Source organism: Habropoda laboriosa, unplaced genomic scaffold (assembly GCF_001263275.1).
Source record: "Habropoda laboriosa isolate 0110345459 unplaced genomic scaffold, ASM126327v1 scaffold186, whole genome shotgun sequence".
Taxonomy (NCBI): Eukaryota; Metazoa; Arthropoda; class Insecta; order Hymenoptera; family Apidae; genus Habropoda; species Habropoda laboriosa.
Window position 1 is genome coordinate 1,127,147 of NW_017100427.1, and position 14,269 is coordinate 1,141,415.

At 34.3% G+C, this 14,269-nt stretch overlaps 3 protein-coding genes across 3 annotated transcripts; all 3 read left to right on the forward strand.

The window, feature by feature from the left end:
• Positions 1-6: 6 nt before the first annotated feature.
• Positions 7-8,147, forward strand: LOC108575541. The gene is made up of 13 exons (XM_017938362.1): positions 7-121; positions 481-607; positions 1,491-1,597; positions 1,808-1,981; positions 2,288-2,445; positions 3,701-3,834; positions 4,452-4,529; positions 5,402-5,502; positions 5,766-5,892; positions 6,189-6,295; positions 6,804-6,977; positions 7,405-7,553; positions 8,008-8,147. The coding sequence occupies exons 1-13, from the start codon at positions 29-31 to the stop codon at positions 8,141-8,143; spliced, it is 1,665 nt and encodes a 554-aa protein (XP_017793851.1). The 5' UTR covers positions 7-28; the 3' UTR covers positions 8,144-8,147.
• An 809-nt stretch (positions 8,148-8,956) lies between these two features.
• Positions 8,957-12,002, forward strand: LOC108575618 (15-hydroxyprostaglandin dehydrogenase [NAD(+)]-like). The gene is made up of 6 exons (XM_017938455.1): positions 8,957-9,425; positions 9,615-9,741; positions 10,132-10,238; positions 10,725-10,898; positions 11,069-11,202; positions 11,761-12,002. The coding sequence occupies exons 1-6, from the start codon at positions 9,333-9,335 to the stop codon at positions 11,933-11,935; spliced, it is 810 nt and encodes a 269-aa protein (XP_017793944.1). The 5' UTR covers positions 8,957-9,332; the 3' UTR covers positions 11,936-12,002.
• Positions 12,003-12,160: 158 nt separating this feature from the next.
• On the forward strand, positions 12,161-13,527 carry LOC108575542 (15-hydroxyprostaglandin dehydrogenase [NAD(+)]-like). Its single transcript, XM_017938363.1, has 4 exons — positions 12,161-12,169; positions 12,250-12,423; positions 12,594-12,727; positions 13,286-13,527. The coding sequence occupies exons 1-4, from the start codon at positions 12,161-12,163 to the stop codon at positions 13,458-13,460; spliced, it is 492 nt and encodes a 163-aa protein (XP_017793852.1). The 3' UTR covers positions 13,461-13,527.
• The last annotated feature ends 742 nt before the right edge of the window (positions 13,528-14,269 follow it).

Genomic DNA, 14,269 nt, shown 5'->3' on the forward strand with positions numbered 1-14,269 from the left:
TAGTTCGCTTCTTTCCCGGCGAACGATCATGAGCATCGAGGGTAAGATCGCGATTGTCACCGGTGGAGCGAATGGAATCGGTTTCTGCACCGCTAAGAAGCTTCTTGAAAATGAAGCGAAGGTAATTCTTAGAAGTAAACGTTTATCGTGAAGGGAAGATAATTTTTAGAAAAAATTATCAATTGTTTAGCGTGAAGCAGAGGTAATTCTTAGAGAAATATCGTGAAGCGAAGGAAATGTGGAAAAAATGATTATTTATCGCGATTTAAGCTAAGATCTTGGAGAATGATTTATTGTTTATGGTGAAGCGGAGAAAATTCTTAGAGAAATATTGTTCAACGTGAAGCGAAGATAATTTTTAGAGAAACGTTGTTTGAGAAACGCGAAGCGAAGGAAATTTTGAAAAATTACTTATCGCGATTTAAGCGGAGATCTTGGAGAATTATTTATCGCGACTGTATGAACATTTCTGTGTTACAGGCAGTGGCTGTGCTGGACTTAGCTGATTCCGGTGGCGAGAGTGCGGTCGCGGATTTGAATAACGAGTTTGGAAAGGATCGCGCCATTTTTCTTGTCTGCGATGTGTCCAAGAGCGAAGAACTTAAAGGTAATTTTGAAATATTTTTCAACGGGTAGATTCGAAGGTTCTATTGTGAATTTATTATGGAGGATCGAATTTATTGTGGGACTTTGATGCGTGTTTATTTGTGATGTTATACGAGGGTGGATTGAAAAAGTTATGAAATATAAAGGATTAAATCTAAATTTAAATATGACTAAACCTTTGTTTGTTATTTAGCAATTGAAAATAATGACTATTGCTAAATATATGCAATTTTTACAGCATAATGTGTGATCATTTGTGTATTGATGTGATTCTGTAATTTTTTTTTTTTTTTTTTTGATAAAATATCTTAATACATATGACTGTATATCATTCTGGGTAGAAGTTGACAGTTACGAGGCAACGAAGATTACTTTTTAGTGATCCTTTAAATCTGTTACGTCTTTTAGATCTTCTTTATAATTAAATCGTACGTTTTTGTGGATATTTAAAATTACACGTCATTAAACAGCTGATCGGTGTTGATTAACCAATGAAGATTTCAGACCTTAATTATTAATATCACTCGAAAAAAATTAGATCATTTTAGAATTTTGATAGATTTTAGCTGTTTTGAAATTTTCGTATAATACAGACTACAGTAGATTTCAAAGACTGAACCGTAGTGTACAATTACAGACCAGTCATTTTCAATGAAATAAAAAAATTGGAACGTTTTGATAAATATTTCAACGGCTCGTTGAAATTCTTTAGTCATCGTCCTGATATACTCTTCAACGAGATAATCCCTGGTTTCTATTCACGAAAATAACAAACATCTGCTACTTGAAAAAAAATTGATCACTGCTATTTTTACCCTTTCTTTATCATACTCGAACGAGACGATCTAAAATAGTGCTAACTAGCGAACTGAAATTTTGCACAGAGTCGTTCAAAAAAGTTATCGATACATACGAGACTTTGGATATTGTCATAAATATCGCCGGCATTATGGACGACGCGGACTGGGAAATTATGGTTGACGTTAATTACGTAAGTGAACGAATCTCTCTCTGTCCTAAACAGAAAATATCATGTACTTTATCTGTATCAAATATTTTCTACATGTAAACAAGAAACAGAACTAAAAAAAATCATCTTTCTTATCTTTCTTCTTAACGAGTTTGTTTTTAAGTTTCGTTATAATTTGTACTTGATTAACCCGAAATTCCATATGAAAATCACCTGTTCTTTTTTTGGTAGAAAGGTATCGTTCACGGTACCATTTTGGGGTTGCACACCATGGGAAAGTATAAAGGTGGCAACGGCGGTGTTATAGTGAACATGTCTTCGGTGGCTGGCCTCGAAGGAATCCCCATAGCACCTATCTATGGGGGAACGCAGTACGCCATTGTTGGATTTACTCAATCGTTAAAGGTAAAAATTTCGAGAAAAATTTGTATACGAAGTTGTCAAGGAAATAGGAATAATGAAACTATTCATTTGTAAGTTGATAATAACTTAATCTGAAAATTGACATGCAAATACATGCTGGTTGAATGTAAATTTGCATACAAATAGATAGCAATTGTATGTAAACAGAAATTTCTACGATACTGTAATTTCTATATTTGTTTTTATTAGAGAGGAAAAAGTAATTTAGAACGTAGGATACGTTCAAACTAATTTCCCGAATGTTACGTTATATTTGATTAAAAAGGGATTGCTTGGTAAATATTGCAGCATTATTTTGAGAAAACTGGGATTCGTATGATGACGATATGTCCTGGATTAACGACCACAGCTATGGCTACCAGATTCATGTCCACCAAAGAGCACGCCATGGATCTTCTCGATGAAGAAACTGCAGCCTTGGCGATGACGACCATGCAGAAACAACCGTAAGTATAATAAGTATTTAGTCAAATTTCCTGTACTTTTTATCGTATATTCAATTTTGTAAGAACCACTGAAAGATTCAGATTTCCTTTCAAACAAACGGTGTCTACACCAAAGAATTGTTAAAACAAATACCTATAGTAATTATGTATTAAACGGTTACCCTTCAAACGTGATTTTAGGATTACTAATATAAGGTCGACTAATAGTTTATCCCTTTAAACCTTTCGTTGCTAAGAGTGACTGTAGCCACGCAACATCGACACTCGCTATATCTTGAAAGCGACTATAGCCACGCGTGAAATAATACACTTGGAAATTCAGTATTTTTCTTAACAATATAATGTCTTGAAAATGTTTAAAAGTAACTATAGCCCTGCAACATCGACACTGGCTATATCTTAAAGGCAACTATAGCCACGCAACATCGGCACTCGCTATATCTTGAAAGCGACTATAGCCACGCGTGAAATAATACACTTGGAAATTCAGTATTTTTCTTAACAATATAATGTCTTGAAAATGTTTAAAAGTGACTATAGCCCTGCAACATCGACACTGGCTATATCTTAAAGGCGACTATAGCCACGCAACATCGGCACTCGCTATATCTTGAAAGCGACTGCAGCCACGCGTGAAATAATACACTTGGAAATTCAGTATTTTTCTTAACAATATAATGTCTTGAAAATGTTTAAAAGTGACTATAGCCCTGCAACATCGACACTGACTATATCTTAAAGGCGACTATAGCCACGCAACATCGGCACTCGCTATATCTTAAAAGCGACTATAGCCACGCGTGAAATAATACACTTGGAAATTCAGTATTTTTCTTAACAATATAATGTCTTGAAAATGTTTAAAAGTGACTATAGCCCTGCAACATCGACACTGGCTATATCTTAAAGGCGACTATAGCCACGCAACATCGGCACTCGCTATATCTTAAAAGCGACTATAGCCACGCGTGAAATAATACACTTGGAAATTCAGTATTTTTCTTAACAATATAATGTCTTGAAAATGTTTAAAAGTGACTATAGCTATGCAACATCGGCACTGGCTATATCTTAAAGGCGACTATAGCCACGCAACATCGGTACTCGCTATATCCCAAAGGTGGCTATAGCCACACCTGAAGTAATACACTTGAAAGTCCAGTACTTTGCGAAAAGCTATAACGTTCCTAAAATGTTTAAAACGTTTGATTAGCTATACATTTCTATTTTTAACTGAAATAACGTTTGTTAACAGACCGGAACACGTGGCCAGCGCAATTATCCAATTAATCGACGAGGGGAAGAACGGCACGATTTTCGTCAGCGAAAATAATCAACCCCCGTACGCAGTTGAAATTCCTAGTTACACCAACCTGAAGATCCCGATCTAAATGTCACGGTTTACCAGTAGAAAGAGGAGAGATTACTGGTTATAGCAATATTTATTCTTTTTTTTATCAATTAGCTACTAATTTAATTGGCTCTACATCGGATAAGATAATTCCTTACTAAAGTCGATATTCGTGAAAAATTTTAAACAAAATTACCCATTCGTTCTAACGAATCTCTAACAATTTTTGTCCCCAATTTGAAATTACAATCAAAATAATGTTGCTCATAATTAACACACGACAAGCTTTAAATACTTCAAACACACTTATTTATTCATACGACTTATACAATTGCAATATTTAACAACGATTTAACGTTTACTATAATCAACAGCTAACAATGTAACGTGCAATATATTAACAGGCAGCTATTAATTTGTTCTAGAGAGAGAGAGAGAGAGAGTGAGAAACAGAGGAGGAGTAATAAAAATATTATGTAATATATGCAGATTAAAAAAATATCTTATTTATTCTAAGGCTTCTTGTTGTATTTATTTTTATGAACATAGATTATCGCGCGTGTGTGTAAGAGGTGTACGGTATATCTGTACACGCGATACATAAGCGAACGTTAATCTTAAGTAGATACGCGGTTCTGTTTAATTTTCTCAACAGACCAAGTAACAACTCATTCTTTGGCCAAGAACGACACTATTCGCATCGTTCGTCTGGAGACAATTGGCAAGATACACCGTGAGTTTTGTACAGAAAGAACATTCTGCTACCTTTTCTCTCCTGTACCCGGTTCACTTTTTCGTATTTATTAAGTCGTCGGGAATTTTATAATTTAGATCGATATTTCCAACGAACGTTCAAATTTGAGAAGAAAAATGTAAGCGATTTTTCATTGCAAAATTTGCTTTTTGTGAGACTGTGGATTGGATCTTTATTAAAATATTTTCAGCTTTCGACGCGAATTTAGGGGATCACCTAATGTCTGAATTTGTTTCGTATTTATTTCACGTTTATCCGAATATCTTTCACATTTATTTCATATTTATTTGAATATGTTTCACGTTCATTTGAATAATTGTTGAATATTCACAATTGAACGTTAATAATTTTTGCAATAGGAAATTTACACGTTACGGCCGCAAAAATAATTCGGAAGGATTGTTTAAAATTTTCGCTACTAACGATCCCTGCATCGATACATTTTTAACGAAAATTTCATATCGTTCCATTTTCATTTAATTTCCCTCGCCTAAATTATTTTTCTTTCTCAAATTGACAGAAATACTATTTCCGTGTCACAGTAAATTCTTACACAACGTTCTATTTATCTCGAGAGACATATAAACCTGCCGTGATAATTACCGGTCACTTTTTGCACGGACACTGAACTAATTGTAAGCGCGATAGAAGAAGAAAGACGAGTATTCGACACGAGACCAAACTAACGATCAGCTCGTGAAGCGAAAAGTAATTTTGTTAGCCAGAGAAATGGTGATGATTCGTTTAGAAATTTGGAGAGACAGAGACAGAGAAAAATAGCGGTATAAAAGTATCGGTGTTTTCTTCGTGATTTTGATTTCATAATTGTTCGAATTTATTTACAGAATTCTAAACCATGGACAACATTAAGAACAAGACTGCTTTGGTCACCGGTGGAGCCAGTGGACTTGGGTTAGATTATGCCACGAAATTATTGCAAAATGGAGCAAAGGTGAATGACAATGATGCACCAATTTGTTAATTTAACCCTTTAACTTTGACATTTTTCTCAGCTTGATGAGTCAAATGAGATCAATTTTATTTCTTTCTTTTAATTATTTCCTAGACGTGTAGAAATAAGTTTAGCATTGCTTATAAAGCTGTGACTTGCTTCTTTTGCCGTAATATGGAAAGTGAGAGAAAATAATTAAGAAAAATTTTACTATTAATGTCAATATGAAAATTTAATATTGAAATTAATAATGTGACACTTAGGCTGTCGCTCTCCTCGATCTGAGCACTTCCCCTGGACAAACGTCGGCAACCAATTTGGAAAAGGAGTTTGGAAAGGGAAAAGCCGTGTTCTTCCCTTGCGACGTGACTAACACCAAGGAATTCTCAGGTATTTCGTCAATTTTCATATTTAAATACCTTCATTCGTGGAATCAAATACTGAGGATTTGGAAAAATATTTAAACTCCCATAAAAATGAATATACAAAGAAAGAGCTTATAAATAAAAACTATTAAAATGCAAAAACTTCGAAATCGTACGTTGTTGAAATCTCGAAAATCTGAGACAATTCTAACGAACAATGTGCACAAAAATATTCACAAAAAATAATGTTAGAAAATTAGAAGTGAATTATGAAAATACAAGAATAAGAGAATAATTTATAAATTTCACTCGATATTGCAGAGACGTTCAAGAAGGTCTGGAACGCCTTGAACGGTCTGGACATTGTTATCAACAATGCTGGTATGTTCGACGACAGACAATGGGAGAAAACGATCCGCCTAAATGTCGTAAGTATAATACTTTACTATACTTCTCCTTTAATAAAGATCAGTATTTCGTGTCAGTCTACTCGACGATATCAGCAATGCTCAACAATACAATTTTTCATATCTCGTTTCGTAATTTGTCAGAAAAAACGAATGTAAAACAGATTACTATCATATCTGACCAGTCGAACGACAAATCACTGTGTTCGAAGTCATTGACACTGTTGTTAACATGCATGAAAAACCCACACGAAAATTCGGTATCAAGTACATCTAAATGTCTTTGAAAAGCAAAAATTTCAAAATAGCGCGTTTCTGAAATCTCAAAAATCTGAAAAGCGTATTAAAAAAAATAAGAATAAAATAAAATAAAATAAAAAGAAATTCGAAAAAAGAAAATGTTACAAATGTTCCGAAGATAGAAAATAATTTTGTTAATTCCTTGGATGTTAATTTCTAATGAAATTACTAACCGTTATTTACTCGATTTATTAAGATGTATAATAATTCGTTAATTATTGAATTTCAGACCGGAGTGGTGCAAGGATCGTTGCTCGCTCTGGAACTCATGGGCAAGCACAAAGGTGGCCGAGGTGGTACCATAGTAAATATCTCGTCAATTGTTGGTCTGCAACCCTACAAATGTTGCCCGGTGTACTGTGCCAGTAAACACAACGTTATGGCATTCAGCCATTGCCTGCAGGTAAATTTCAAATTATCAATTCGCGCGGAAAATTAACCCTTTCGTGATCAGAATGCACTCGAAAAAGAAATGGATCTCAATTTGGTCCAGCTTGCAGAATAACAAATTCCTCGAAAAAAATAACTTGGTCACCAAAGGGTTAATTGATTAATTCGTTGTCATAGTGTTCCATAATTTCGTTATAAAGTTGGTTTCCAGAAAAGTGAAACCAAATGAACCATACATTTGGAATATTATTTCTTCAATGTTGGTTTCTTGAAATTGACTAAACGATGCTTTAAAATTTTCTGGATTTCTCAAATTGTAATAGTGACTATATTCGTTAGATGACTAGTTATTTTTATAGTGACTACCGGGTACTATGAAAAAAACAAAGTGTTGCTTTATTGTAATAGTGAAATTGACACGTTCACTCTTACCTTTTCAGGAGAGCTTCGACATAACTGGAGTTCGCATTCTTGTGATGTGCCCTGGTGTCACTTCGACAGGTCTGCTTGACTCCATCCAAGAGAAAGTGCTGGATTTCATCGACAAAGAGGAAACGGTAGCAATGCTGAGCAAACTGCCTTCGCAATCGTAAGTGGAAAATTAACTTCCTCTTGAAATTTTAACGTTAACGAACCACAAATTAAAAAATTAACTTTCTCTTGAAATTTTAACATCAATGAACGATAAATTAAAATATTTAAGTTTCTCTGGAAATTTCAACGTTAGCGAACCACAAATTAAAAAATCAACTTTCTCTTGAAATTTTAACATTAAAGAACGAAAAATTAAAAAATTGAACCTTCTCTTCAAATTGTAACGTTAACGAAAGATAAATTAGAAAATTTAACATTCTCCTGAAATTTTAACGTTAATGAACCATAGATTAAAAAAATTAAGTTTCTCCTGAAATTTTCAAGTTAATGAACCATAAATTAAAAAATTTATTCCTTGTTTGACATTTTAAATTGAACGTTAACGAACGATAAATGAAATTAAAATGTATCAATATCACTCACCCTTCGTTCACTTCTCACCTCCTCAGAACGGACAACGTTGCACAGGCTATGGTGAGTCTCATCCAGAAGGGCATGAACGGATCTGTCTGGGTCAGCGAGGGCGGCGAACCACCATTCGCTGTTGAGTTCCCTCTGTGGAAGAAAGTCGAGCTCAACTTGTGAATTTCCCCTGAACAGAAAAAATAACAATCTTTTGTAAAACCTGACAAAATTTACGAGATTTATTCTTCTTTTGTACACTGTTTTTTATTACAATCAAGCTCTCTGGACTATTCTGATAAATTCATTTAACATACCCTACTGCTGAAAAACACAGTAAAACTGAAACCAACTGTATAAAAGAAAAATGAATTAGGCGAGAGTGAAACATTTCACTTTGTTAAGTTCCATATAAAACTTTGAATTTTATAAACAAAATTACAACTTCATCGACTTAAATGAGATCAACTGAAATGAATCGAATTTTTACTCTTTACCTCGAAGAAGAATTCACTTTACAGGGAACTCAAAGTTGGACTATACGATAGAAAATAATTCTCAACAAAATTCCTCGAATTACAAATCTATTCTATTTTTCATATGGAAAGACCAATAATTGGAAATTAATTAAACAAATTTTATTTACTCCATAATTCCTAAGTCCCTTCGTTTCGATCTGAGATGCTTAAATCACAAATTACAGAAACTTCACCTTCCTCCATGAAAATGAAAAAGAAGGCAAAATTTCTTCTAAACATAATCACCAAGAAAATAGCGAAACAATCGCTCACGCGGCGAATCTTCTCTCAGATCAGTTATGCAATGAACAAACCAAGGGACGAATCGTGTTGCAACGAACGATCGATGCAGATAGCATAAGATCGAGTCCCTGCAAAGCGTAATGGCGCGCGAAAGGTCGAAGATCGCGACACGAGAGAGCAAGAAGCTTCCTTCGTATCAATCCGAAGAAGTGTTCCCAGAACAGAACCGCGACCAGTAACCACAAAGACGTCCATTATCTCGCCTCTGGTCAACATTTCTACAAACTTTGCTCGCCGAATTCCTCGACTTCGCAAGAGGAGACACAAAATGAAGATCGTTTCTTCGGTGAAAATCGCCTAAAATTGTCTCGTAAACCTTTCAAATTCGGCATATTGCACGCTGAACTAATCAGAGATCGCCTCTTTCTTATCTCTTACGTTGACAATTGTTGGTAATACTTGAAGTGCACGATTCATTTTGTACCAGTACGTCTTCTTCGGCGAAGGAAACTGTATCGAAGGTATTAGAAGTGAAGGAAGAATAGGGAAGAATCAAGTGTTCGTCGATTTTTATTGTTTTCGAGAGAAAGAAGTTTGGTAGAGTTTGAAATATGCAGATTAAGGATAAAAGAGTCATCGTGACAGGAGGTGCGAGTGATTTGGGCACGAGTATTAGCAGAGAATTGCTGAGGAATGGCGCCTCCGTAAGTAGACGTCATTTTTGTCATTCATGAAACGAAGGATATTGCTGTAACAAAAAAAATTTTTAATTAATGGTAAAATATAATTTGTACTTGTGGAATAGTGAAACTTATTATTCGTGAAGGTACATACTTTTTAATTTTGCTTAGGGGAATTCTTAAGTCACGCTCACGATCGAAAGATGATTTCAGATGATCGCGATAATCGATTTTCGGGGAGCTTCTGGCAACGAAGCGATGGAACTACTGAACAAGGAGTTTGGGCGCAATCGTGTTGAATTTTTTCCTTGTAACGTTGCGAACAATTCTGAATTCGATGGTAATTATGACAATTCGCGTAATTATCGCAGTTCACTATGGAAATGGTAGTAGAACAGTTTTACAAACGTTGTGGAAAAGATATGCAGTCAATTATTAAAGGACGATCTCGTTTAATGAGATATTAATTTTCTTTTAATTATTCCTAAATTAGAAAGCAAAATGGTAAAAAAATCAACTGCTTTTATTTTTCGAAAGGAAATGTTACTATATAGTATTACACTTCAATTCTTGCAATTAGCATATTTAATTGTAGATTTTCTATCGTTCTTTCGTTATAATTGAATTTCTGCTACACTCTCTCTGAAAAAACACGTCAAAATACGATTTCCATTAAACATTTACAAGAAGGGAAACGGTAACCCTGAATCACGCTCGATTTCTTCGACAGAAACTTTTAAGAAAGCTGTGGATACACTCGGTGGCCTAGAGATTCTAGTAAACAATGTCGGGGTGATTAATGAAGATGATTTCAAGAATACCATTGACGTAAACGTGGTAAGCAAAAACGTTCCTCTGAATGTAAAATAATTACAATATTATCGTGAGCATAGGGATCAAAGGTCTAAGGTAGTGGATTTCGAATCTAATTGCTTTTTATTAAACAAAAGTCGACAATGAACGATAGAATATAATTCCTTTCGTTATTTCTTTTGTAATTATTCCAAAATTACAAACCAAAATGGTAACAAAGTATCTACTCTCTGTACATAATATTCAATACTTTTATTCAGTCATTATATTTTCTTACATCGAATATTTAGAAAGTTATTAAGGAATTTATTTTCATTTTTTCTTTTAATTTATATTTAGCGAAGAAATCATTTTACCTCAAAATGGAGCGAATATACATCATTCTAAGCTTGCTAAAATTAGATATATTTATACCTAACTTATGGAAAATGTTCCACAAACTCAACGAAATATCTCCTAAACGTCCACGACTCATCGCCGCAATCTGTTAACTAAGATCAATTTCCCCAGACTTCCGTGATACGCGGAACTCTTCTAGGATTGCAACAAATGCAAAAGGACCTCGGAGGGAAAGGGGGTGTTATCGTGAATATTTCGTCTATGGCCGGTTTGCACTCCTTATCCGAGTTTCCAGTATATTCTGCGACGAAACATGCTGTGGTTAGCTTCAGCCGTTCCTTCGCGGTAAGTTTTCCCTTGTGACAAAGGGCACAAGTACTTTTACTTATTCTAAACTTTCAGAGCCTTTGTGAGAATAAAGAACTGCACAATTATTTTTCTTGTAATGAAGACCGATGAAAGAACGACTGAAATTAAATGAATTTCGATTATTCGTTAATCTCCGCTTCTTTCAGCAACCTTATCATTATCAAAGAACTGGAGTAAGGGTAATAGTAATGTGTCCTGAGCTCATTCCTACCACAGCCACGCAGTTGAATGCAGAATTTGCTGTTGTTGTACCAGAATTGGTACAGAAATATTTCAAAAGGTATTTTTTTTCAACTCAGAAAGTGTCTCACTGTGAATTTATTCAGAGTCCAGTCTGTATTCTACTTTATTTCACGATTTTTGCACTTGTATTCTGCCGTTTGTAAGTACTATGCTCGGGTAGAAAGTATTGTATCGTTTAAATTACATTTTCCCGCCAAAATTCGCGTCGCACATTAGTCAAAATGTACAAATGTAACGATCGTTATACTTCCAGATTCTAGAATGAATAATTCTTTTTTTTCTGAGGATCTCGATAATTTTGCAATGACTTAGAGAACATACATATTCAAGAATGAGTAATTTCTTTAGGATCTCAATAATTTTGCAATGACTTAAAAAATATGCATATTCTAGAATGAGTCGTTTATTTTTTTAAGATCTCAATAATTTTGCAATGATTTAAAAAGCTAATTCTAGAATGAGTAATTTTTATTTTAGGATCCCAATAATTTTCTAATGAATTTTGTGTGTCAAATGATTACATATGCAACATTCCTTTTACACACCTATGAAAGGGAGCGTACGTCATTATTACTAAGCTATTAAATTTCGTTAGATTTCACAGTGTCGCGCATGGGGTAGTGTACGTGATCAGATGCGCCCAAAACGGAAGTATTTGGATCAGCGAGGACGGAAAGCCTGTCTACGAGATACAATTATTCGACAGTCTGCCTCAAAAACCCGACGATACCACATTCGACGAAAATACTTCAGCATACAAGCTTAATTAAACTTGAGAAATTCTGTAAATAGAGCTTTAGTATTATTGTTGCAATTTTTGCTATTTTTTTATTACGCACCTCCTAAAATAATAAAACTTGCGTTCGTAATTGGTTTCCGATAATTAGCATTTTTTCTTTTAATTTATATTTAGCGAAGAAATCATTTTACCTCAAAATGGAGCGAATATACATCATTCTAAGCTTGCTAAAATTAGATATATTTATACCTAACTTATGGAAAATGTTCCACAAACTCAACGAAATATCTCCTAAACGTCCACGACTCATCGCCGCAATCTGTTAACTAAGATCAATTTCCCCAGACTTCCGTGATACGCGGAACTCTTCTAGGATTGCAACAAATGCAAAAGGACCTCGGAGGGAAAGGGGGTGTTATCGTGAATATTTCGTCTATGGCCGGTTTGCACTCCTTATCCGAGTTTCCAGTATATTCTGCGACGAAACATGCTGTGGTTAGCTTCAGCCGTTCCTTCGCGGTAAGTTTTCCCTTGTGACAAAGGGCACAAGTACTTTTACTTATTCTAAACTTTCAGAGCCTTTGTGAGAATAAAGAACTGCACAATTATTTTTCTTGTAATCAAGACCGATGAAAGAACGACTGAAATTAAATGAATTTCGATTATTCGTTAATCTCCGCTTCTTTCAGCAACCTTATCATTATCAAAGAACTGGAGTAAGGGTAATAGTAATGTGTCCTGAGCTCATTCCTACCACAGCCACGCAGTTGAATGCAGAATTTGCTGTTGTTGTACCAGAATTGGTACAGAAATATTTCAAAAGGTATTTTTTTTCAACTCAGAAAGTGTCTCACTGTGAATTTATTCAGAGTCCAGTCTGTATTCTACTTTATTTCACGATTTTTGCACTTGTATTCTGCCGTTTGTAAGTACTATGCTCGGGTAGAAAGTATTGTATCGTTTAAATTACATTTTCCCGCCAAAATTCGCGTCGCACATTAGTCAAAATGTACAAATGTAACGATCGTTATACTTCCAGATTCTAGAATGAATAATTCTTTTTTTTCTGAGGATCTCGATAATTTTGCAATGACTTAGAGAACATACATATTCAAGAATGAGTAATTTCTTTAGGATCTCAATAATTTTGCAATGACTTAAAAAATATGCATATTCTAGAATGAGTCGTTTATTTTTTTAAGATCTCAATAATTTTGCAATGATTTAAAAAGCTAATTCTAGAATGAGTAATTTTTATTTTAGGATCCCAATAATTTTCTAATGAATTTTGTGTGTCAAATGATTACATATGCAACATTCCTTTTACACACCTATGAAAGGGAGCGTACGTCATTATTACTAAGCTATTAAATTTCGTTAGATTTCACAGTGTCGCGCATGGGGTAGTGTACGTGATCAGATGCGCCCAAAACGGAAGTATTTGGATCAGCGAGGACGGAAAGCCTGTCTACGAGATACAATTATTCGACAGTCTGCCTCAAAAACCCGACGATACCACATTCGACGAAAATACTTCAGCATACAAGCTTAATTAAACTTGAGAAATTCTGTAAATAGAGCTTTAGTATTATTGTTGCAATTTTTGCTATTTTTTTATTACGCACCTCCTAAAATAATAAAACTTGCGTTCGTAATTGGTTTCCGATAATTAGCGATGCATGATGTATTAAAAAAAAAAAGAATGCATGAAAATGATAATGTGATTCAATAAAAAATAATATCTACAATTTTGTAATTTTTATTACTTTTTCATTGCTGATTGAATATCTTTCATCGATAATCTGATTGTCATTGAGCGGCCAATAAGATACATTTATTATTCGTTTATTTGCACACGTTTCGTATTTTAGTTCGCAACGAATTAAATATAAAACGAATTTTATATGAATTTGATACAACGAAATATACGAAATTGAATTGTAAAGCAATGTTACGCGAATTTCCTACAAATTACTCGAGAAATCCTTCCGCTTGATCGGTTAAGAAGAGATCTTACTGAAACACTGATAAGGGAACATCTATTGAACAGAAGTAATTACACTGGATACAACTATCAATCTGTCTGCATATCGCAGACACATATGACGATAAAGGAACGCCTCTCGAGCTGAGAAAGTTCATGCAAAATGCGTGCCCACTTTCGCGTTATCGAAAGGAGTATAAGTAACAAGACGAGACAATAAACAACATGTATCTGAAATATGTACTCCAATTAATCGTAAATAATTCAATATTTTTTGGCAGACGCGGTATTTTGTAAATATGATACTGCTGGCTGACAATTAAATATTCATTAACCCTTTTGTGACCGAATTATTTTGTTTTTTTTTTTTGGAATTTAATT

Bases quoted from the DNA above. Each gene is read 5' to 3' on its own strand.
- LOC108575541 (XM_017938362.1), top strand. From the start codon at position 29: ATGAGCATCGAGGGTAAGATCGCGATTGTCACCGGTGGAGCGAATGGA. The intron at 1,598-1,807 runs GTAAGTGAACGA...TTTTTTTGGTAG, and splicing joins TTATGGTTGACGTTAATTAC to AAAGGTATCGTTCACGGTAC. The intron at 2,446-3,700 runs GTAAGTATAATA...GTTTGTTAACAG, and splicing joins ACGACCATGCAGAAACAACC to ACCGGAACACGTGGCCAGCG.
- LOC108575542 (XM_017938363.1), top strand. The intron at 12,424-12,593 runs GTAAGTTTTCCC...CGCTTCTTTCAG, and splicing joins GCTTCAGCCGTTCCTTCGCG to CAACCTTATCATTATCAAAG. The intron at 12,728-13,285 runs GTATTTTTTTTC...AAATTTCGTTAG, and splicing joins GTACAGAAATATTTCAAAAG to ATTTCACAGTGTCGCGCATG.
- LOC108575618 (XM_017938455.1), top strand. From the start codon at position 9,333: ATGCAGATTAAGGATAAAAGAGTCATCGTGACAGGAGGTGCGAGTGAT. The intron at 10,899-11,068 runs GTAAGTTTTCCC...CGCTTCTTTCAG, and splicing joins GCTTCAGCCGTTCCTTCGCG to CAACCTTATCATTATCAAAG. The intron at 11,203-11,760 runs GTATTTTTTTTC...AAATTTCGTTAG, and splicing joins GTACAGAAATATTTCAAAAG to ATTTCACAGTGTCGCGCATG.